This window comes from Numida meleagris, chromosome Z (assembly GCF_002078875.1).
Source record: "Numida meleagris isolate 19003 breed g44 Domestic line chromosome Z, NumMel1.0, whole genome shotgun sequence".
Classification (NCBI taxonomy): Eukaryota; Metazoa; Chordata; class Aves; order Galliformes; family Numididae; genus Numida; species Numida meleagris.
The window spans coordinates 10,300,057-10,326,045 of NC_034438.1; the positions used below are offsets into that span (position 1 = coordinate 10,300,057).

The 25,989-nt window shown below is 40.9% G+C and overlaps 1 protein-coding gene across 3 annotated transcripts in view; it reads right to left on the minus strand.

Annotated features, from left to right (window-relative positions):
• The window catches only part of ADAMTS12 (ADAM metallopeptidase with thrombospondin type 1 motif 12), a 180,009-nt gene continuing 154,437 nt past the window's right edge, over positions 418–25,989 (minus strand). For all 3 annotated transcript variants that reach the window (XM_021380709.1, XM_021380708.1, XM_021380707.1), the window contains 5 exons: positions 22,649–23,794; positions 12,622–12,774; positions 10,460–10,633; positions 5,296–5,449; positions 418–3,310 (listed from right to left, as the gene is read on the minus strand). In XM_021380709.1, coding sequence (XP_021236384.1) covers positions 3,075–3,310; positions 5,296–5,449; positions 10,460–10,633; positions 12,622–12,774; positions 22,649–23,794 — 1,863 coding nt within the window. In that variant the 3' untranslated portion in view covers positions 418–3,074. The remainder of the gene's footprint in view (positions 3,311–5,295; positions 5,450–10,459; positions 10,634–12,621; positions 12,775–22,648; positions 23,795–25,989) is intronic.

Consider the following 25,989-nt stretch of genomic DNA (forward strand, 5'->3'; position numbering starts at 1 on the left):
CAGAGATCCTTGTGCTCCTGGGCTGCAGATCAAGGAACTGAATTACTGTGATTACATTTCTGGGCAGCACAAATCAGCTGAATTTGCAAATCTTGAGTACTGAAAGAATACGAAGGTGGGAGTGGAATCAACACATTCTAAACAATTGCTCATGAAAACAAATACTTCCCACAACAGGCATGCCTACATCCATCTGCTGTCAAGGAGCTGAGGTGCATCTGCTTGGTCTCAGGCAGTAAGATGCCATCTATTCCATAGGGAATAACTTATCACCACGATTCTGCTACTCCCTCTTGATTTTAAGGATCTTTTTCATGTTGGAATATCAAATATCAAAATACATGAATGATGAGGATGCATGTGGAATAATTAGACAAAAAACACAGGCACTGGAAATGAAATATCAGAGACGCGAGATGTAAGCAATGCCATTTATTGAAGCTTGAAACAAGTAAGTCATCATAGTCTGCTTTTTAAACCTTGAAATGTTAGAGCAAGCAGTGAATGTGCCAAATACAGACTTTTCCTGAGCAACCTGCTGAAGCTGATGTGTCTCAGGCTAATATGATAATATAATGATATTATGCCTCAGATCTTGATACTCTATTCAGTTTTGAGAATAGCGACTGTCTGGGTTAGGATCATAAATCCACCTTTACTTTAAAAGAAATATGTTGTAAGAAATGAATTTTCCTAAATGAATGAGAGAGATGACTAAATACTGTTAGCATTAAAAAGATATTAGGCTGATGAGTGCAATGTAAAATACAGCAGTGGGCACTGCTCTGTTAAAACAGTTCATGTTGTTGTCACAGTCTTTTCCCTAAAGTTTTAAGCTGAACAACAGTGATGACTGTGCTATCCCAGGTAGAATGATTATTTCCATTAATGTTCATGATATTACTTACTTTTATCCATTTCAAATGAAATAACAACTCCCTGAATAAAACAATGAAGACAGACATGGTTTTACTCCACACTAGCTGTAAGGAGCACTGGAAAGCGCAACCCAACCCCAAGGCATCCTTCCTCCCCCCTGCACTATCTTCACTCAGCAAGTTCCCTTCTCATTAGCCCACATGACTGGTGGTCCTTCTGCTGACCTCTAATGTGCATTCCCAGTGGCCACCAGTCCATTTTGTTTGGCCATCAGACAACTGCCTCAGATTTCACTGTGCAGGCTCTGCTCTATACAATGCAGCCTGAGGCCAAAGCCTGCTCAAATACTTCCTGAATCACAAATGGAACACCTCCACTTCTTCACATAATTCAGCATTTCTGTGTCCTGTGGAATAAGAACCAACCTGATTTATGTTGTTCAGTGGGCTAGTTCAGGACCTCATAAGGACATAAGCACACTGTGATACTGAAAAAGCAATACGTCTGGCATTGGCCAGCAACACCACAGATATGTATTATTTAAGAGTACGTGCCCATAGGCTATGCACGCACATGCACCACTGTAAGTCATCCCCCACATCTATGTATACTAGCACCATGTTTTTAACAGTGGATTTTAAGTTTTATCAGCACCTGTAACTGGGCTTACATTGCCATCACAGAGTAAATCTAACCTTACCATGCTGCATATCCTAAACTCCCAGAGACTTCAAGTGAAGAAGTGAGCCCTTACCCAAAGGCCACCAACCCACAAAACAGGGCAATTAGAATTATGGTCTTTATTAGGTTAATACAACAAAGCCAGGCCCAAATATTTTGGTTAACTTTCATAAATGTCTGTCTAGAAATATGACTATTTGCTAGTCATAGCTCTGTAACCTCAGTGACACTTCAGTTCATGGCTTTGTATCTCACTTTACATTGCATAAAATATGACATTTCCCTATATTACAATCTCAAATCGTCAAAGGTGGTTAGGGAGCAAATCTGAGATTTTCAAAAGAGTATGAAGACTAAAGGTGTCCAACTTCTACTGAATTTCAAAGGAATCTAAATGTCAGACTCTGACCACCTCTTTTGAAAATGCCCAGATATGCTTCAAAGAGTCCAGTCTGACCTCCCTAGAGGTTGTACTGCCATTTTCTTCAATAGCAAAGAACTATTCGGCTAGTGCTCTGTTAATGCCTGAGGTCCAGAATGCAGCTATGCAGATACTCTGGGTCTCAGGTTCCTAATCCCAGGTGTTACCTTTCATTATGATCACTGATTTGAACTGGGGGGAAAAATTTGCTGTGAGTGAGTGGTAACAATCACGTGGATGTGATTTTATGCCCTTCAAGGAGATATTGGGTTAAATGATACTGCCACCACAGATAAATAATTCACAATGATGCTCCATCTGTTCATGTGGTTGATGCAAAGATCTTCACTTTCATAGTACAAAGGAATGTTGCTTAAAACACATTTGGGAGCATATAATTCCAAATGTGGTGGGTTGTTTCAGGTTAGAGCAAGACATTTGCAGCAGAAGAACACTGGCCATGACAGGCTGTTTCTGAGGTATCATTTAGATGTTCAGTCAAGTACCAAGTGAACAATTTTTCTTTCAAAAACAACATTTTTTGTTGTACGGCCTACACATCAGTAATAATAAAACTCTGCTTTTAAATTTTTAAGAACTGAAGTGTGCAAACGATTTAGAGGAGCACTGCCACTTCAACTTAATTCTTTAGAATAAAATAAAAAAAAAGAATAGAAAAGTCAGTAAGCACAGGGGGATCTGGCCCACAGTACAGGTCTGTGTTGGCTGCCCCATCATCCACCTTCACTGAACACTCGAGTTAAGTGGTGCTGCTGTTTCAAGCTGGTTTTGGAAAAAAAGATGGAAGAAAAAGCAAGCAAAACATTAATTAAAAAAAATTATTCCAAGCTTGTCTATAGCCTCTATGCACATCTAAGTACTAACTGATGGCACATTGCAAATTATGTTACAAATTTTGGACTTCTACAGATAACAAACTGAAGCAGTAAAGTAAGACTGATAACCCTAAGGAATGTGTTTTCCCAGTTGTGATCACAGATTTTCATTCATGTTGGACGGTTCAGAAAAACACATGAAGGCACATAAAACTTGTAAACAGAAGCCCTATTGAAATCAACAAGCTAAAAAGCAGCTAGTGCTGAGCAGCTTGGATGTTGTTTTCTTGGTTCTGATGTGACTTTCTTCTAGATTTAGTATAATATTGTTGTCTGAGGCCTTGCTGATCCCAGTATCTTGTTTTGTTACGAATTCGGGGACGGCTACATGTGAAGCAGCACTGAGACTGTATTGATGGCACCAAGCACTTGCCAATGCCTCTCAGCCTCTGGCAGAAGTGAATCGACAGTTGGTCTTTGCTGCAAGGGAGGCCTATGGTGGAAAAAATGAGAAGAATAATCTGTATTTTGCTGACAAATCATCTGTATCTCAAGAATCTTAAACTGCTTTATGACAGCTTTCTCTTCCTTCATATTATTTGTTAGCTTGAGCCTCCTGAAAGTTTAGGACCCCCAAATGAAAAGATCCTAGCAAATTTCACGTGGCCTTCAGCCTCACAAAATAAAGCACTTTTTCATTATTGGTCAGTGAGGGTTTACTTTTGCAGCAGACAGAGTTGGTTCATGTTTTTCATTTTATGATTTCTGCCTTCTAGAACTGTCAGAGAGATTCAGTAACAATAATTTGTGTGCCTGGTACACATTCTGGTCCTCCACATTTTTGAACCTTTGTCAAGATTCAGCTTGACTCTACTTTTCTGCAGAATCAGAATAAGCCAGGGACTGCTAGCATCTATAATATGGTGCTAATAGCTCTGTGGTAGATTTAATAAACCGAGACATGTCAGATTTGGTTAGGAATTAGAAAACGTGAGAAGCAATGGCTGAAGGAAGGTAAAGGTTTGCAAAGGCAGAAAGGTGGTGGATTAGCTGAATGCAGGATTTTTTCAGCAAACTCCTCAGCACCATAACCGAGGAAACACAATTAAACAAGAAGAAGGTGGTTTACACCAGACAGGAGGATTTCTTCTCACAGCAGGCTGCAAACTTCTGGAACTTACTGCCAGAAGACATGGTAGAAGCAGACAGTATCAGAGTTTCAAAAAGGGATGCAATATATTCATGAAAGAAGTTACATAGATTTAAACTAAAAGAATCAGGCTGGGGTGATTTTACTTGTCCTACTATGTCAGTTGGGAATGCTGGAGGAAAACCCAGGAAATAAACCACAGAGAAGTACGAAGCTATTGTAGTTTCCTTCAGTGGAATCTCCTAATGGCATTCCTGCAGACAAAATATGGGGCTGCATGCACCACTGGCCTGCCCACTCGCACATTTTCCTATGCTTCATTGGCCTGTTTGCAGAAGTAACTATTAACTAATCTGCATGGGTACTATTTATCTGAGTCTGTCTTTCCAAATATGAGAGGGATAAGCGATAAGCAGACCGAATCAACCCCAAGGCAAAACATGTGCTCAAGATCTTTGAACAGCATGGGGGATGATACATCACCCTCAAGTGCATGCCACATCCGCATTGCCCTCAGGAGACAATCTCTTGTCTCTTCATCAGGTTGCTCCCTCACTAATGACTTTCTAAGAGGGAAGAATCCTCCTCCGAAAGGTCTATGAAGGCTATTCCAGTAGGCATCTGAGCTGCCGCTGTGCTTACCCTTAGGGTACCTGTTGGATACTGCAGCACACAGACTACAGAGTTCCAGGTTTTCCTCCACTTCGTATTTGTCATAAACATGGATAAAGATTCTTGTTTGTAAATTTTCCCCTTCCACTCTCTCCACCTCCCAGTTCTTCTTTTCTGGACAGTTATTATCTGAGGGAGTTTTATTCTCTTCACCTCTTCATTTTGGAGATATGAAGAGATATGTCGCACTCTCTGGGACACTGAATTCAAAGTGCAAAGAGTCTGTGTTCACTGCTAGTCAGATTTTTCTTACAGTGTCTTTCTCACTTCACTTGCTTGTACTTCCTGTTTATAATTTGCAGAGCCTATATGGTTGTCTGTCTTAAGAAATGGAATCTGTTTGGACTCCTTCTACAGGCCTTAAAAGCAGCCTATGATTTACTTAAAACCGGTCAATGCAGGCAGAGCCATTCATTTAGTTGAGGCATCCTAAATTACCGATGCATACTCAGAGAGCCCCATCACATCAACACAAGGCCAGAGGGGCTGGAGCATGATTCTGGCAACAGCACAGCTGAGTAGTAACTAAACTATAATTACTGAGCATGTAGCATTCACAGCAAGCTCACAGACTGGGCCAGCTCCCAGCTTTTGCAAGACCTCAGCACAAACACACAGAGACTTGGAAGCTGTCTGCTGCCAGTGCATTATCATACCTGCACTTTTTCTGCACTCGTGCTGATTGCATTGCCGACGCTCTGCTGGCTTGGGCTTATCCACACACATACTGTCATCTTCTGTTTCATTAGTTTCTATATTCCTGCACTTCACGGTTCTTTGCCGAATGCCTCCTCCACAGGAAACAGTGCACTGAAAAGAAGTCATTTAAACACATATAAAACATTTCTAGGTGGGAGTTGTGTAATATACCAATATGTGAGCTGTGATGAGACGGAAAGCTAAAAAAGCCATATGATCCAGAACTAAGGACAATAAATACTTCGTGTACTGCCTTCTCCGCCTAGACATGTATCCATACAGCCAGATTTGTCAGGATACAATGGAGAGAGAAACAGAACAAATTCAGCACCTTGGAATGTACAACCAGGGTGAGAGGAGTATTTTCTACACAGGAGGATGATCTGAAATGGAAATGTTACAAAGAGAGTTGTAATCCAAACTAGTATTGCAAACCGACAATTTTTGTTTCATGTGTATTTTTCACAAGCTGTTTTAAACATGAATAATCCACATCAATTACAATGCTAGGTCTAGAAATGACTGAGCTTAAGATTAATCTTAAAAGTTCAATGTGAAGTTTTTTCTTTGGTGACACTTACATTGTGGTTACCCTTTCTTTATAACAGCAAAAAAACTACCAACTGCTTGTTCTGGTGACACGCAGATGAACATAATAGAACATTTTGAGAACACATTCCTTCGCTACTCTGAAAATTTACTTAGTTCCTCATATATCCCAGAGCTTATGAGAATTCCAATGAATTTTCAATTCTTATTCTCTTCAAATAAACAGTGGCCAGCAAGACAAACAGTTCAACAGATATAGCCAGTGCCAGCTAATGAAGAGTAAGAGATGAAGACAGGTTCTTTAATTTTGCTGCCTATCACCCTATTTGTAACGTACACCTCTGTGCATAAGACACAACATTATTGGTGTGAAACACAGAAAGAGATCTTGGTTACTCATGCAGCAAATTTAGATTCATGTTACATTTTTTTTAAAGTAAATTATAATCCATTTGATTAATAGATCCATAAAATTTTGGTATTCAGTTGCTTATTTTATGCATCTCCCAACTTCTTCACTTCCCTGTTTATCAGAGTTGAAGCCATTACATCACAGTATTATCCCATCTGAAAGCATTCTGTCAAAAATAACCCTCATGAAATTTTCTGTTAGATGTTTCTCCAGTATTTACTTATGCGTGGCTTCTGGCTTTTTGTGTTCTTTCTCTGTTCTCTTCTGCTGTGAGGAATACTTGTAATGTATGAACAGGTTTATTAAGGAAACTGAAAGGAAAGATCTATTAGAAATACCAGTTTCTTTATATATATATATAAAACCATTTATTGCAGATATAGGGATGTTCTCCAAACAAATAATACACCATATTCGTTAGATTTCCAGAATCCAAAGTAGGGGGCAATTTGTCAAAATTAAAAATCTCTGTTTGTGCAGGCAATTCCAACACGGCACAAAGTTGCTTTCAGGATATCATTCCCAGCTCACCCTTGCTCCCAGTTTTCAAACAAACACAAAAACATTAAAGTGACTGGAAAGGCTCTGAAAGCACAGACAGATCAAACAGTCTAGCTGTACTTGGAAGGATTCAGCTAGGCTTGTATAAGGGACTTTTACTAGCAATTGAGGTTTTCCTTCCCTCTAGAAAGAGAGCCTGTGATATAGGCTGGTTTAGCAATAGAGATCAATACATATTAGTTTAAGGAGCAACATACTAGTTTAGCAAAAGGAATTGATGTGTACTAGTTTCAGAATTTTCCAGTTCAGCTTTGCTTGGTATGTGAACAGTCCTGTTTTGCTTGATTCTTGTTTCACTAAAATACTGAAGCCACAACAGATCACTTTTTATCTGCAAAGTATGTACTGAGAGCTTCTTTGTATCCACCAGGTGAAAGGACTTCTCTTGGGTTTCATATAATTGTTCTGAACTGCAGTGTATCAATATAAAAGCTTGCTTGTTATGCCGTAACAAGCAATGGAAATTTGCCAAACTGAGCAGAAACTGCTGAAGGTTGGCCAAAGGTCACTGTGAAGAAGTTGAAGATGAAAAAAAAGGGATGATGTAGGTGGTCATACAGCCATATTGCGCATGCCTGTAGGGACATTAGCATATATTAATGAGTTCTTAGAAGATTATGAATATGTATGCTGTTTCCAGGAAATGTACTGCAAATGTCTTAACTGTTAAAATTAGAACCCAAATTCCAAGAGCATGCTTTTGATTTGCCAAGTCACCTGGTAGGTATCGTGAATAAAGAAATGCCTAGTTTCTTGACACTTTCTCTTGAAATTTTACCTCTTTATTAAACACAACCATCTTTTGTTAATCACTCTCTTTCAATGGAGATATCAAATGAGCAAGGGAAGAATATTAATGGTAACTCATTCTTTATGAGAAAAGTAAGAACAAACAGCCGCAAAACATCAGTCACTTGAAGTCACTGAGGGAGGCTGGATCTGAAATGTTTGGTTCTACTTTCAAGAAAGCTCCTATTGTAAGTCCAGCTGTCCAGTTTCAGGGCCCCAAAAATGATCCATGGAATGGAACACCTCTGCTACAAGGACAGGATGAAAGAGCTGAGGCTGTTCAGCCTGGAGAAAAGAAGGCTGTGAGGTGACATAATAGTGGCCTTTCGGTATCAGAAGCGGAACTACAGGAGAGAAGGGGACAGACAGCAGGGTCTGTGGTGACAGAAGAAAGGGAAGTGGCTTCAATCTTAAAGAAGGTAGATTTAGGTTGGATGTAAGGAAAAAGTCTTTTATAGTGAGGGTGGTGAGGCACTGGAACAAGTTGCCCAGTGATGTGGTTGTCCCTGGAGACTTTCAAGGTGAGGCTGGATAAGGCTCTGGGCAACCTGATTTAGCTGTGCATATCCCTGTTCACTGCAGGGGATTTGGACTACATGGCCTTCAGAGGAACCTTCCAACTCTAAGGATTCCATGATTCCATGAGAATTTATTCTTTCTACTGGCACCAACACTCAAACAAAAGTAGGTAATTAAGTGTTTGTCTGATCCCTCTCTTCTTTTTCACCTTAACTGCTGTCTAATCTTTAAATAACATCAACAATTTAAATATGACCACATTTTACAGACTTACAGAATCAGAAGGGTTGGAAAGGACCTCTGGATATCATCTAGTCCACCCTCTGCTAAAGCAGGTTCCTTACAGTACTTTACATGGGAAAGCATCCAGGCGGGTCTTGAATTGAATACCTCCAGAGATGGAGACTCCAAAGCCTCCATGGGCTGCCTTCTCAGCGTACTGTCAAGAAGTTCTTCCTCATGTTTGTATGGAAGTCCCTGTGTTCCAGTTTGTGCTCTTTGCCCTTTGTCTTTGGCCAACACATGAACACAAATACAACAATGAAGAAACTGAATCCTACTGAACCCCATGTATGGTTAATCCACTGAGTACAAGGTCGCCTGTTACATGATGCAATGGCACTGGGTCTTTTTGTCCAGTCACAATTGCCTCCTTTTGCTTTACTTTTCGCTTGCCACCACCACATGTCCTTGAACACTAGCAAAACAGGGGCACAAACCCATGAGGAGAGAGATAGGAAGGAATGAGAACCCAGAAAAAGGCCATAAAGACAGCAGAGTTCTTCAGTTAGAAATGTGGATCCACAGGTAACAAGAAGGAAGTCATTGCCCCATTTGTTTTGGAAAGGTCCAAAGGCTACCTTGCACGACACATTCTACAGTCCAGTTAAGAAGAGAGGCTCTGCACTGAGAAATTTCATTGTATGTTTGGAAACAGAGAGGGAAAGAATCATGATTGGTCCAAAATACTTGCGAGGAAGCTGTTCCTGACATATATTAATGGAAGTAATATGAGACAGAAGTGGCAATACAGAACTGCTCATGCAACATCACCAGCAACAGTAATTTCTCTAACAAAAATGAGATTGCAAGTCATGTGCCTGTAAGATTAAACTGCAATAGTTATAGAAGACAGTACATGTTCATTAGATGCAACATCTCATTTTTATGAGGTGGTTAGGGACATTAAAATTCACCCAGTGCAAACAATATATTAGGTACAGAATGGCAATAAAAAGTGTCATGCAAAGACAGTGACAAGTTTTGTAAGCATTCTTGTGTCCCGTTCCTGTTATTACTTATCAACTGATTTTTACTCTGTTCATTAGGTCTGCAATAGAGCCTGCTTGAAATACACAGAAGATTTGTAGCCTGACGTGAAATAAGATGACAGGTATACTTTGAATAGTGCACTGTTACTCTCCTACAGGGAACTGCATCCCTGTGGACAGAGGATTGGAGCTGACATCCAATAAATGAACTTTTTCCATCCAATTTTACCCAGTATCCTCAATATGAAGACAACTGCCAGGGTTGAACAAGCATTTTTATAAAATATTTTAAGTAGCAAAATACCAGTTGGGCACAATCATTTCACTACTATTGTTATTAAGCCCTTACTAACTGCTCTGACAAGACACAGGATGAGGTCTCCCACCCAGTGCAAACAGGACTTGTAAGGAAGCAAAACCCAAAAGCATGAAATCCATACCACCACAAATATGGCACGTGATGTTTTCTCCAGAGCTGCTTTTAGTGGAAGCAGACATTCAAATGTAATGAGACTACATACTTTAGCTGATATAAATATGTGCCTGGCTGCCTGTTAAATTAGTTGGTACAGATTTATATTACAAAGTGACTTCAAAATCAGATTTTACTTATGTTTGACCTCAGCCTCTGTTCCCACAAAATTCCAGACCCAAAAAGTGTAAGGGCAAACTCCACAATGACCACAACATTAAAATAGCAGCAAAAGGGAAACATTTGAATGAATCCCATTTACTGATCCAGCAGGATAGCTAAAACAAATCCACTTAATCTTCCAGCCCATCTGCTTCTCTGTTTCAGGGTACAGTAATTTACAGCTCTAGCTGTGTATCACACGCAATCCTAGGAATGATTCTGAGAAGTCTTAATAATGTCTGTGATAATTTTTGCTGCAGTCACACACAAACACAGCAGAACATCTAAGTAGTAACAGCTGTGTTGCTCTCTGTGCACAAGTTTACTTAGCACTGTAAATTGGCAGCTAATTGTTCACTGCCAAAGTTTCTTTTGAACACTAGTACCTCATTCCAAGGTTCCACTCTCCACTGCAAGCAAGGCTCCATATTACAAGTGGTAGTGAGTTGTGGTTTGTATCCAAGTAATTGGCAATGAAAAGGCCTGAGAAGTTGCTTCTCACGAACATCAATGCATTGAACATCTCGGGTCTTGAAACCTCCATTACAGTAGGCAGAGCACTGTGAACAAAAGCAGAAAGGGACACTTCTTCAAAAGATGCCAACAGATGAGCCCTTCCAGTCTCTCCAGAGGTTGCTCCCAGGCCTCATGCAGCAGCACCAGCTTCTGACCCCATGCAAAGCCTCTTCTGCTGCTGAGGAAGAAATAAATCTGCTACTCCAAGGATAAGAACAAATACACATTTAATTATTCTGTCTTCATCTAGAATTAAAGCCAATTCTGCCTATGTTACTGAATAACCTCAGATCAGCTTTGATCTTTATGACCACATTGTGTTATAACAACTAATGTAATTCTCTTTTATATAAGTAATTATTTCTGAGTTGAACAAGGAAACTGAATACAGTACTTCCCCTGGGAGTTGAAGGGTAGATGGAAGAGGAATTCACATTCTTGTTCACAGAAGTTTCTGGCCCTCTGAATAGAAACAATGGACAGAAGTCACTATGCAAGAAACTGAGTACACAGCCCCAGAACATGTGCAAATTGTATTTGGTACTAAACACAGACTGTAAGATCTAGTCTGAAGCACTTTTCCTTCAGGGGAGTGGAAGAATTAGATGTGAGAAAAGGAACATGGATTTACTGTGCCAGCAGAGGATTGCAGCCATCTTCCTCTGATAAGCTGCCTTAAAATATTTGGAACAGGAAATGAGAAAAACAACTTCCACTTGCAAAAGCAAGCAAACAAAAAAAGCATTTTAATATATCAAATTGTGGTTATGGCTGTATAGCTCAACTGCTGAAAAATAAGGATGCTAACAACAGAAATCTGCTAAGAAAGGGCTTTTGTCTCAAACGATCTTCTTTATTTTTGCTTTGAAACATTTGTTTCCCATATTTTATCATTAAATCTGATTTAAAGCTACTTTCTGTGACATAACTGTCATCTTGTTGCAAGAGCAACAACACTTATGAAGAAAAAGTGAAGGTGAAATACACCTTCCTTGAAGTAGGACCACATTATGTCTGTGCCTCACTTAAAATCAGTTTTGAAGATTTAAGTGTGGTCATGTAAGGCATTGCCTGGGCTATCTACACAGACACATATTTCATGTACAAATCACTTCTGTGTCAACGAAACCAATAATATAACACAGGTTTTGTAACTATAACCTTTTCTGCAAACTCTTCTCTGTACAGATCTGCCCCCTAGTCCAATGGCACCAGCACTGCCTGCAAATATGGTAAGAGACTAAGAAAGTTTGAGAGACTTATCTTTTTTCCTATAATAAACTAGCATTATTTCAAACAAAATTTTGTAATTTTTTTTCCTCTTCTGAGTCTTGAAAACGTGCCCACTGTTTGATGCTCCAATTTTAAATAGTGTGAAGACAAAAACAAAAACTTCTAGAAGTCCTTCCAGGTATTCATCACACATCTTAAAATGTGCACAAACACAATTACTTGGGTTCCATTTATCACGTTGGACGTGCTTCTGTCTGTTGACCAGGGCTGTGCGTGTAACTTGCACTACATAAGACCCTAGCCATAACAGGCACTCTCCTCAGCATATTTTTCTTTGGTTTATGTAACGTAGAATTTATGAGTTAAATGAATGGGGAATAGACTGTGTCATGTGAGAGAGGAATACATACCAGTTAAGGTGAATAGGAGTGTGTGAACTCCCTCTCCTGAAATCTCATCTTCTTAATAAAATTAGAATATGCCTCTGGGGGCAGAGGTCAAAAAAGTACTTGCAAATATGTACAGCTTTGCTCATGTTTGTCCACATAACATTGACATTGAGTCCTGCTTTAGATTTAGGTGTGAGATTTAATTAGCACAACCTTAGCACAGGAGGAACAAAATTTGCAGCGGTTGTGTTTCCACAAATAACTTAGGAAATTAGCACTGAATGGTCAACTGGGAATTATGTATGCATTCACTGAATAAATACTTACTTTAAAAATGAAGTATTTAGAAATCTCTAGTCTTTGAAGTTAACAAGCTTACTGTTCACACGCAGCTCTCTGAATGAAGTTACCTTGCTCCAATTTCCTGTTTTCCAGCCAGCACATGGGCGGAGATAACATTTTCTGGCATGATCCGGCTTTTTTATGTGCTGACAGTGAGATACATTCTTGCTGCTGCATTCCACGTGTCTCCAGTAAGCCCCCATTCCACAGGTGGTAGAGCACTGGCCAAAGCGAGAGGAAAGCCCAAGGGGAAAACTCAAGGTTAGTAAATCATTCTGGAAACAATTCATGTGCCTAAACAAATAGACCTAGAGCAATTTTGGCTTACCTAATTTAAGATGTTTGTACGGGTGCTCAAAAGAAGACTTCAAATTTACCTAATTCTTACTTAAAATTTACCTAGTTCTTAGTTAAAAATACTTTGCATTTTTTTATTTTAGGAAAATACAAATTCTGATTTATACCACTCACTCATTTTCTCTGGCAAACTTCTGCTTTCTAAGACTTTAGAAATCTGTAGCAGCTATTCCATTCTTTCCTTCTCTGATCCTTGGGGGTTTAAGGCAAATTATCATTGCATCAAATCTCCATCACTTCTACTCTAATCCTATGCAAATTAGATATTCAGTAAATTGAGTACATGATGCTGAAAATATGAAATAAATTGCGTGAGACTCCTGGGAAAACTGCAGAGGAAAAGGATTTTTAAGAATTCAGAGTGGCTATGTGCTTCTCTTGGAGGGTTTCAGCACGTGAGGTATGAGAACATTGATCATGTCAGCCAGGCTCCCAAGACTGCATGCTCTTCACCAAAAAGTCATTATATCCTGAAGCAGGAAGAGGCAAAAAGTAACCGGAAATCATCTTTCACCTTCTTCTCCCTTAAAATGTGGGAGATAGTGAACTATATGCACAGAGGCAAATTCAACATATGCCGATCAGCCTATAGTTGGCATAAGAAACACGACAGTCTTGGGTTAAGCCAGAAAAATAACAAAGAGAACAAATTCTACTGTGTGGTCTACAGTATATTTACTGGTATAAACATATCCAAGGAGCAAAGAAGTGCCAGAATACTGGTAGTTACTATGAGATTTATCATCCACATTACAATAACAGTAGAAAGAGAGCATAGCAAGAGAGTAATACGTGACATTGAAATGTCAAGGCCTTAAAGAGAAGGCATCAAAAAACAGGCACAAAGTTCTAGTAAGGACAAGTAAACAGAAAAAAACACACAGGAAGTCAGAATACTGAACTGAAAATGAATTGAAAGTAAGGAACAATAAAAAAAGGTTCCATCAAGTTGTGTGGGGGAAATACAGGCCCTTTATCCCATATGAAGCATAACAGCTGGCATTCACAAGATTGGAAGAGATCTCTGGAGGTGGTCTTAACCAAGCCACCCACTCAAGCAGGGCCGCCTACTGCTCATTGCTCAGAACCATAGCAAGATGGAAGAAGTTAAATGTGCCAGGCTTTATGTAAAGTTAATTTTAACTAGAAGCCATAGCTTGCATCAGAATAGCAGAAGATTCCTAAAACATTAAAAAATAGTAAATCGAGAAGTGTTGAGTACCTCAAATTGGTACCTCATCCGCTCCATGAAACTGAATGCATTGAACTCCTCACCTCAATATTCATTCAAATGTTCACAAATATTCTTTGAACTGTTGAGAATTACTTTTAAAAAATTGTGGAAGACTGGGAGGGCTCCAGAGGATTATAGAACAACATTTTTCAAATTATCTTTGGGAAAACAAGAAGACAGATCTGTGGACTGAAGAACACACAGCCTAATTTCATTTCACAAGATATAAAAGCAAAGTATTAAATGATCAAGACCAAAATGGCATACAGTGACAAAGATGATAAAGCAATAACACAGTAAGCATGGAGCTATCAAGAATACATGGGGTATCTGGTTTAATGGTAAAAGGGCCAGTCTACATAATAATATAATAATCTTTTTTGATATGATTGCTCTTTTAGCAAATGATAGAAATATGATTTAAGTGGCATTATTACAAGACTGGTGCAAAGCTAACTGAAAAACTGTAATAAAGTGGTCTTCAATGATTTTAAGTCAAAATGAAAAGACATTTCAAATATGGCCTTGCAAGGCTCTGTCCAAAGCCCAGCTCGTTTCAGAATTTTCATTAACTGAATGATTAACGATACCATGCACTTATAAAATGTGCAGATGACCCTTGGTGGCGAGAGTTGGCAGGAACATGGGAAGACCCAATCTGAGTTCAAAAGCATTGCACTGAGCTGAAAAATTGTAAGAAAACAGTTAATTTTAATTAAAAAATTGTTGTATAAATTCACACACCAAACAAAACAGAACATCTGCTGAAAACAGATGTATTGAAGAATCCAAGGTTTACAGTGGCCAACAAATTGAATGAATTGAAGTGAGATGGTTACAAAACAAGGCAAATTTAATCCCAGAATTCACAGAGAGGGTCAGATATAACATTAAAATAATTATTTCATTTTATATGCCAGGCGTCAGCTGGGACCATAATGAACACCACTGTTGAAGAAATATATGGTGAAACTGAAGCAAGCTGAGAGAACATTAAAACAAAGTCAACACATGCTTAGAAAATACAAGGAAAGTATGAAAAGAACTGGATTGTTTTGTTTAGAAGACAGACCACCAAACCACTGTTAAAAAGGCAATGACCTACCATGGCCACTGCATATAAAAAATAATCTTCACTTTCAGAACAGAAAATTTAAGTAAAATGTAAAGAAAATCATTCTTATAGGGGGTAATGAATAACTAAGATCACTGGATCTCTACTTTAGACAGCTGTTTGGGATGCACTGTGCTTAGGAGAACAGCCCTTGGACTGACCTTCTCTTATAGGGTCCTCCACCCAAGCAGACTTAAATATAGGTCTTTGGGCATTTGCAGGAGGAAATCTTTCACTTGTCCTGCCTGAATATGGGAAGCTCAAGCCATTCCCACCTTGCCATAGGAAGGCACAAGAAGAACCTCCAGACTGACATCAGGGAGTACATGTCCCACAACCAGAAGGCTGTTACACACCAGAAAGCTTTGCTGCCACTCAGCAGGACCCGGACAGACTGAGAGTTAGGTGGAGAGAAAGCTGATGAGGTTCAGCAAGAGCAAATATGGAGTCTTGCACGTGGGGAGGAATATCTGCATGAACCAGTACAGATTAGGAGCTGACCTGCTGGAAAGGAGCTCTGCAGATAGGGACCTGGGTGTCCTGCTGGAAACAGGTGGGCCATGAGCCAGCAGTGTGCCCTTGTGGCCAAAAAGGCCAGTGGTATCCTGCAGTGTATAAAAAGGAGCATGGCTAGCAGGTCCAGGGAGGTGATCCTCCCCCTCTACTCCGCTCTGGTGAAGTTGCCTCTGGAGTACAGTATCCAAGTATGTTCATCCCAGTTCAAGAAGGACAGGGAACTTCTGGAGAGAGTCTAGCAGAGGCCACAAAGATGATGAGGGGTATGGGACACTTTCTTTCTGAGGAAATGCTGAGAGACTTGGGGCTGCTCAGCCTGCAGAAGAGAAGGCTGAGAGGCGGTCTCATCACTATTTAAAAATACCTAAAATGTGGGAGTGAAGTGGGTGGGACCAGGCTTTTTTCAATTATGCCCAGCGACAGGACAGGGGGTAGAAGGCACAAACTGGAACATAGGCAGTTCCACACTAATTTCTTTACTGTGAGGGTGACAGAGCATAGGAACAGGCTGCCCTGAGAGGCTGTGGCGTCTCCTTCTCTGGAGATATGTAATAGTTGCCTGGATGCTTTCCTGTGCAATGTCCTCCAGGGAACCTGCTTTAGAAAGGGGTGAACTAGATGATCTCCAGAGATCTCTTCCAACTTCTACAATTCTGAAATTCTGTGAATTGCCAACATGAATGAGGAAGAGTGACCCACAGGCTGCATCAGACAGAGGGCATCAACTGGATCTTCCTGGTCTATCTGTGCTCTAACTTCACTGCTATGGGACACACTAACTCATCTCTTGCTGATCTTTTTAGCCATGCATTTCTACATTTCCAGCTATTTGCAACATTCCAGTGGGCCAGAGAGCAAACAGACCTTTTAACAACCTCCTCCAACATCAGTGAGACATAGTGGCAGATCATGGGAGAAGGAAGAGTTACACAACTTTTTTTGTCTCAGTTTCTACAAACAAGTCCTCCAGCCATACTGCCCAAGTCACAGAATCCAAAGGCAGGGTCTGTGAGAATGAAGAACTGCCCACTGTGAAAGAAGAGCTGTGAGATCATCTAAGGCGTACATGTCCAACCCACTAGCTTTATGTTTTTGTTACCTTTTTTTTTGTTTTAATTTAAAAAAAAAAAAAAAAAGATGTTGTATTACTTGCACACATTAACTATACTCTATATTTTATATGCATCCCAGAAAATCTCTCTTCACTCATCACGACCCAGGCAAGACAAAAAGAACCCGTAAGGAACCCAAATGCACACAAGTCCATGGGAACTCCTGATGAGAAGCATCCAACAGTCCCGAGGGAACTGGCAGTTTAAGTTACCATGCCACTATCCATCACAGTTGAGTGAAGATCCCACTGACTGGAAAAGGGGAAACATAACACTCATTTTTAAAAATGGAAAAAGGAAGTGCTGGAAAATGACAGGTCAGTCAGTCTCGTGTCTGTTCCTGGCAAGATCATGGAACAGACCCTCCTAGAAACTATGCTAAAGCACATAGAAAACAGAGAGGTGAGTGGGGATAGACAGCGGTTCACTAAGGATAAATTGTGCCTGACAAATTTGGTGGTCTTTTGAGACATGGTGACAGCATTGGTAGATAAGGGAAGAATCCACCTGCCTGGACTTGTGAAAAGCATTTGATGCTGTCCAGCAAAACACCCTTGTCTTCAAATTGGAGTGACACTGATTTGAAAGATGGACCACTTGGTAGATAAGGAACTGGCTGGACGGTTGCACTCAGTGAGTTGCAGCCAATGGCTCAGGGTGGAGACCAGTGATGAGCAGTATTCCTCAGGGGTCAGTACTGGCACTGGCGTTATTTAACGTCTTAGTCAGTGACATGGACAGTGGAATTGAATGCAGCACCAAGTGTAGCCATGCAGAGGGACCTGGTCAGGCATAAGAGATGGGCCTGTGCAAACCTCATGAAGTTCAACAAGGCCAAATGCAAGGTTCGGCAATCAGATCAGAAGTCTTGAACAAGAATACAAACTGGGTGATGAGCAGATTGAGAACAGTCCTGCAGAGAAAAACTCAGGGGTATTAGTCAATGGAAAGCTGAATATGAGTTGTTAGTGTATCCTTACAACCCAGAAAGCCAACTGTATTCTGGGCTGCATCAAAATAATTGTGACCAGTTGAGGGAGGTGATTGTCTCCTCTCCATCTTGATTCTCACAAGACACCACTCTCATAAGGCTCCACCTGGAGTACTGTGTCCACGCCTGTGTCCCTCAGTGCAGGAAAGATGCCGAGCTGTTGGAGCAGGTCCAGAGGAGGGGCACAAGGATGATTAGATGTCTGGAGCACCTCTCCTGTGAGGTGAGGCTGAGAGAGCTGGCGTTGTTCAGCCTGGAGAAGAGAAAGATCTGGGGAAACTTTATAGCAGTCTTACACTACTGATTCTGATTGAGGGCTACAGGCTTTTCAGAAGGGATAAACAGGGTAGAAGGGGTGAGGGAGTTGCCTTCTACGTTAGGAAGTGGATAGACAAAGAGCTGTGTCTGAGAAACAGCCATGATCAGGCTGAGAGCTTGTGGGTTAAAATCAAGGACTGGTCCAGTAAGGGGCATCTCATGGCTGGGGTCTGCTACAAGCCACCTGATCAGGGGGAGCCTGTTGACAAGGCCTTCTTGCTTCAGCTGCAGGAAGTGTCACGCTCATGGGCTCTTGTCCTGATGGGGGATTTCAACCACCCAGATATCTGCTGGGATAGCACCACGGGGGTGCTATCCAGGAGACAATCCAGGAGATTCCTGGAGTCTGTTGAGGAAACTTCCTGGTTCAGGTATTAGATGGACTGACCCAAAGTGAAGCCCTACTGGACCTGGAGCTCACCAATGAGAGGAGAGCACTAGAGGGGTTAAGACTAGAGGCAGCCTGGGCTGTAGTGACCATGCCCTGGTGGAGTTCGTGATCCTGAAGAATGCAGGCCCAGCAAAAAGCAGACCTGAAGGACCCTGAGCTTTGGGAGAACAAAATTCCAGCTATTAAGGAATCGCCAGATGGGTTCCCCTGGGAAACTGTCCTTAAGGGCATGGGTACAGAGCAGAGCTGGCAGTTCTTTAAGGACATCCTTCTGAGAGTGCAACAGCTCTCCATCCCCAGCTGAAGAAATTGAGCAGGGGAGACGGGTGACCAACGTGGTTAAGCAAGGACCTGCAGCGTAAACTGAGAGAAAAGAGGGAAATGTACACAAAGTGGAAATAGGGTTGTGTAGCCTGGGAGGAATACAGAGCTGTTGTCCATATGTGTAGAGACAGCATTAGGAAAGCCAAGGCACAGATGGAGCTGAACTTGGCAAGGGATGTGAAAGATAATAAGAAGGGGTTCTACAGATACATAGGCAGGAGGAGACAGGCCAAGGAGAGTGCTCCCTCTCTGATGAAAGGTAATGGAGAGCTTGATTTGTCAGACATGGAAAAAGCTGATGTACTCAGTGAGTGCTTTGCCTCAGTCTTCACTGGTGGTCAAGCTTCCAAAGTCTGCCAGGAGCCTGAACCTCTAGGTGAGGGGGTGGGGAGTGGATTCTGTCCCACTGTAACAGTGGAACAAGTCTGAGACCTCCTCATGAAACTGAATGTATATAAGTCCATGGGGCCAGATGATATCCATCCTAGGGTTCTGAGACGGATGGCTGATGTGGTTGCTGAGCTGCTCTCCATAATATTTGAAAAATCATGGCTGTCAGGTGAAGTCCCCGGTGACTGGAAAAAGGGAAACATTACTCCCATTTTTAAGAAAGGGAGAAAGGAAGACCCGAGGAACTACAGGCCGGTGAGCCTCACCTCTGTGCCTGGGAACATCATGGAGCAGATCCTCCTAGAAGCTATGTTAAGGTACATATGAGACAAAGAGGTGATCCAAGACAGCCAGCATGGCTTCACCAAGGGCAGATCTTGCCTGACCAATATGGTGGTCTTCTATGATGGAGTGATGGCAACAGTAGATGGGGGAAGGTTGACAGATGTCATCTACCCGGACTTCTCCAAAGCCTTTGACATGGTCTCTCACCACATCCTTCTCTCCAAACTGGAGAGATATGGATTTGAAGGATGGACTGTTTGGTGGATTAAGAACTGGTTGGCTGGTCACAGCCAAAGGGTTGTGATCAATGGTTCTATGTCTGGGTGGAGGCTGGTCATGAGTGGTGTCCCCCAAGGCTCGGTCTTGGGACTGGTGCTCTTCAACATCTTTATTAATGATATAGATTATGGAATCGAGTGCAGCCTCAGCAAGTTTGCAGATGACACCAAGCTGAGTGGTGCAGCTGATACACTGGAGGAAAAGGAAGCTGTCCAGAGGGACCTGGACAGGCTGGAGAAGTGGGCCCATGAGAACCTAACGAGGTTCACCATGGCCAAATGCAAGGTGCTGCACCTGGGCTGGGGCAATCCCAGGTATTTACACAGACTGGGGGAAGAACTCCTTGAGAGCAGCCCTGCGGAGAAGGACTTGGGGGTCCTGGTGGATGAGAAGCTGGACATGAGCCAGCAGTGTGCGCTGGCAGCCCGGAAGGCCAACTATGTTCTGGGCTGCATTAAAAGAGGAGTGGCCAGCAGGGAGAGGGAGGTGGTGGTCCACTTCTACTTGGCTCTTGTGAGGCCCCATCTGCAGTACTGTGTCCAGGCCTGGGGCCTCCAGCATCAAGAAAGATGCAGAGCTCTTGGAACAAGTCCAGAGGAGGGCCACCAAGATGAACAGAGGGCTGGAGAAGCTCTCCTATGAAGGAAGGTTGAGGGAACTGGGCTTGTTTAGCTTGGAGAAGAGAAGGCTCCGGGGAGACCTCATTGTGGCCTTCCAATACTTGAAGGGAGCATATAAACAGGAGGGGGTACGACTGTTTGTATGGGTGGCTAGTGATAGATCAAGGGGGAATGGTTTTAAACTGAGACAGGGGAGGTTTAGGTTAGGTATTAGGAGGAAGTTCTTCAAGCAGAGGATGGTGATGCACTGGAACTTGTTGCCCAGGGAGGTTGTGGATGCCCCAACCCTGGAGGCATTCAAGGGCAGGCTGGACGTGGCTCTGGGCAGCCTGGTCTAGTGGTTGGCAACCCTGCACTCAGCGGTGGGGGTTGAAATTAGCTGATCTTTGAGGTCCTTTTCAACCCAGGCCATTCTATAATTCTATGATTACTTAAAGGGGGCCTACAAGAAAGCTGGAGAGGGACCATAAATGGTAGATTTAGATTAGACGTTAGGAAGAAAGTCCTCACTTTGAGGGTAGTGAGGTTCTGGAACAGGTTGCCCAAAGAAGTTGTGGATATCCTATCCTTGGAAGTGTTCAAGGCTAGACCTTGGGCAGGAATGGGCTTTGGGCAGGTGGACCAAAACTTGATGGTCTTTAAAGTCCCTTGCAACTGAAACCATTCTATGATTCTATGCTCAGTGCAAGGAGGTTTCCAGTTCTGGATTAAAAATGTAAAATGTGAATAGACTCCTTACTATGGTTGCCCCTTCACCAGCTCTGACCCCAGAGTAACTACTATCCCAGAATATTGCAAAGTAACAGCACAGAAACTTGTCAAAAAGCATAATGCTGGGTATTGGTAATGGAAAGTCAATATTATAGTATGAAAGATCGTAAGCACTTTTGAGAAGCTATAGAAAACATAACAATTTATATTGCTCCTTTGAAGAAAATGTAAGTTACTCAAGTATTATAACCCTTCAGTAATGATCAGAAATATCCAGTCTGGGAAGCTCAGTTCTCCATCTGATCTGTTTAGCATGCAAGAATTACACTCACAAAGTTATTCTTTTAAGAGCTTTTGTGTGTCAAGTCTGAGAACTGGGACAAGCTGACATCTTTCAGAAGAAGTCTGAACCTTTCAGTTGCTTTACACCTCAAAAGAGTTTCCAACTCCCTGTGAAGTGCTCTTGTTTCATTTACTCAAACAGGATGACAGAGCTTTCCTAAGTATTACACAATGTTAAAACTTGTTTCGATCCAATCTCCTTTAAGCACAGCCATTAATGTGGATAAAAACTGCTCCTTTCTCCATTTAAACAAGACAGAGTTTAACACTGTAATTATCAGCTACTGTATCCAAAGGTACTGTAATAACTACAACCCAGGCCTGATAATTTTAACTTCTATGCAAACCAGACAAAACACTTCCTGTTTACTACTGCTACAACCTAGTTCCAGTGCACGATCACCCATACTTCAAAGAACAGTGCAACGCCCCTCCATGACCATACCAGTTTAACTTCGGACTAACATTCTCACCTTAACTTTGTATATTCAAACTGGTTTTACCAGGCCAAATGCTGCTCTGAGTTAGGAGGTATTTGCTTAATGGTGAATACAAATACTGATAGTGGTATGAGATAGACCTGTACCACATAAATCTGTTAATAGCCAACTAAATATATGTTTATTAATCATGATATTCATGTGCTTTATTTAGAAACAAAGCTAGCTTTGTACATGACGAGTGTAATGTAGTTAGGAAATACGATTTAGAGAGAAATTATATATAAGTAAAAGTTATAATACAGTGGCACATGTACAGCTAACTTATCTGGAAATGCAAGCACATTCATTTGGTGTCTCCAGGATTCATCTAACAGCCTATCTTTTTCCTGTGCTCTAAAACAGAGCTCTTGAGGTCTCAAGGTTATAGTCAAACCTAAATGTCATTTTCCTGGAAGAGCTACACAGAAATCTGCAGAATCCATACAGACAAATACATTTTATTTAAGCATTCTAATATTAGATATCCTGTGTTTTGTTATCCATATTTTTGTTATAACAAGTCTTTAATTTGAATTTATTATACTTATGTCATATAATCATTTATTTCCCCAGCAGCAGTTCAGAAAGCTGACACACTCTTCATTGTTTACAAACTAAAAGTAACATACCTCACTCCAGTTCCCTACTATCCAGTAGGCATCACCAGGCAAACTGTTGGATGTTATTAGGTGGCTACTTTCTGTGCCATTCAGCAAAATCCCCACAGATGTTGCCATGTGGTTCTTGAGAGCATGTTCGCTTTCTAACGATTGCGTGCTGGAGGTTACGCTGTCAGGGAGCTTTATTTCTGTTCTGCTGTCAGCTCGTCCTCTCAATACATTATCAAACATGGTGGGCACTACTGTAGCAGGTGTTTCTTGGGTAGTTACTTCTCTGATGGGCACATCAATTTGCAGACTGACAGAGCTTGCTGTTGTTGGAAATGTCAATTCTTGTGCTGCTCTGCTATCATGAAGGGACGTAGAAGGCTCTTCAGGATGAGATGAGGCAGGGAGATGAGAAGTCACATCCCCAGTTTGAAGGACGCGAGAGTTGGTATCTAGTGTTGTGCTCCTGGTTCTGATTTCCAGATTGTGTTCTGTGCTGTAAAGGTAATCAGCTGGTTTCTCACTGCCTTCAGTTGACCCATCAACATCATCAGATTCTTCGGTTAAGTAATCATAGCTGGAAGTTATTTCTGGTCCGCTCGTAAAGGAAGACACAGGAGTGTCCTCACTTCTTTGCAACTCATCCTCTACAGTAGAAACTGTCTCACTTTTAGAAACCTTTTCGGCATGCTTTATAATTTCAGTACTTAAGCTATTAGGAAAAGGCAATGAAGTAGTATTTTGATGAAAACTATTTTCAGTAGAAAAAACAGGATAATTGTAAACATCACTTGATCCAGCAAAATTATTTTGTAATGTTTTGTTGTCTGTTTCTTCTTTTTGTGGTATTTTACCCAAACCAGAGGATGTAGGTGAGGGAGTTACAGTTTCAGGCTTGGGAATTCTTGTTGTATGGGACCTTGGGCTTGGTACAGGTATGGGAATTCTGTGAGGTGGACTCCTCTTGGGATTAGTAGTTTTTTGGATTATAATCTTTCCTCTTCTAGGTGCCAGTGGGGGTATCAGAAATCTTCTAGCAGAAGGACATTGCTGGAGACCACACAGGGCCTTAGAGTTTGGTCTTTTGGAACTATCACATGGCTCATGATTATTTTTGGCACAGGTAACACTGCGAGTCCTTATCCCACCACCACAAGTAACTGTGCACTGCAAAAGAAGTAGTATTAATATAATTCTTCATTCTGCTGCACATGTCAATAAAAATAAGTTTCAAATCACAGCTGTTTTAATAAAGAAGGATCATTATAAATAATGAAAAACTTCTTTTCCCCCCTGAGGAACAAGCATTCCATTCTAGTGATTTTCTTCTATCATGGAGCATTTTCAAAGTTCTTGGAAGAGTAAACGTCAACTTGAGTAAACAGCAGTAATAAAAGACTACATGATAAAGACAAAATATAGAAGTAATATGCTAGAATCTGATTCCTGCACTAAAACAATCACAAAAGTTGTTTAGCCAATACCTTTACAATTGAAAGTATAAAAAACAGACTCAAAAATTTGTCATTAAAAGTATATATATCTGGCTTACTACTGGCTGTTCACAATGCCACAAACTTGCTGTGACAATTTGCACAGCTTATAGATCCTTGTTAACTTTATGAAATGGATCTTTCATTCTGTTTTAGTGCACTTGCTACCAGGGCTGCTAGCATTTCCCTTCTAAATCATGGACTGCTAACCTATGTGGCTTCTATTTAAATGTGAGCACTGTCATGTACAAAGGATGCTAGAAGCTAAGGATATTCAGTTTTTCCTCTGATGTTTTGTCCTCAGTCCCACAGGTACAACAATGAGTTTAGCAGGTGTTTGAAGGTATAAGGCTAGTTGACTTGTTAGCTGGAGATGTTACATATAACCTAGTGGAAGACGTCTCCTTAAGATGCGAGGGAGCCCTACCAACTCATTTAGCTGGTTTAAAATAGATGCTCAACACAGACTTACGAACACTCCTACTGCCAGCACTTTAAAACCCCTGAGACTTACAGCCCTTCTCAGGGTCAAAGTGCAGTAGAATACATGTGACTTGGTGTTACTGGTCCCTCCTGTGTTGCTAACACAAGTAAAATAACACCAGCTCTGCATCACCAGGACAGGGATGAAAGCATGGTAACTTCAGAGCAGGAAGGTTCATTAGTTATTCTGTCTGTCCTCCTTGCATTTCTAGCAGAATAGTGTATCTACTGTACTCAGAGCTATGCAAGTTTATATCAGCTGCAATTTGACCTCTGAAGTTACTGACATTGGTAGTAATGTGTTTTGCGTGCTGAGGAAGACAGTAACTGCTGGCATTTTGTTGTTGCTTCCACAGAAATACAACACAATTTGTCAGACTATTCCATGTGGCTGACTTAGATTTGCATTCGTGTGAATTAGAAGGAACATCTAACCTCACTAACTTCTTGGGGCGAAATTATCTCTCCCAGAATTAGCTCTGAAAGCTTCTGCTTTAGATTACAGACATGTAGTAAAAAAGGGATTTCAGAATGTCTATAACACTTCATCTTCGTTATCTGCTTAATTAGATATTTTCAGTTTTTAATGTATACAGTGATCTTTTAACAACCAGAGAAGTTCAGAGAAAAAGGAAGTTTTGCCTGTGTGAAATTTTCTCACACATTTATCATCAAAGAGTTTTCTCCAGTTACTAATCTCTGGACAATGCTGTCGTTTCTGGGGGAGAAATAGTCCGACCTATGCTCTCACCCCAATTTACTGAGGCGAAGAAATTTATTTTTGTTAGAAACGTGCAAATAAAAACCAGAGACAAGTGAGCAACCACTGTATGCTATAGTAGCATGTTATTTTTATAAATAAATTGCCATTCTGCATAAGTTGGCCATGTAGCCCCAAGTTTATTTTTTTCCACAGGTAGTTAAAAAATGGTGACTACTCAATTTACAAAACAATCAACATTTGGTGATGATGCCTTGTGAGCAGAATAAATAGAATTAATACTGCCAGAAAATTCAACTGGTTCATTATCTGAATCTACTATCAAGCTCATTAGTGAGTTCTTCAAAAAAAAAAAAAAAAAGAAAAAAAAGAAAAACAAATTAGGAAAAAGAAGGGAAAGAAGTTTTAAAAAAGAAGTCTTGAAAGTTTTGAAAAATGCAGTAATTTTCAATTTTATGGACACCTAAGGTGGAAAAGATTTGTTAAGAGTGTATTTTTTTTATTTTCAGACACACTTTACCTCAGCATACATGACAAAATTGCCCATTTGTGAGGTGAGCTACAAGCAAGTTTCACTATAACAGAATTGATTAGAGTAAAGCAATTTAAAAATTTCACATTCCCCAAAACCTACTCCAAAGAAGTATCCTTGTGTATTTTTAGTT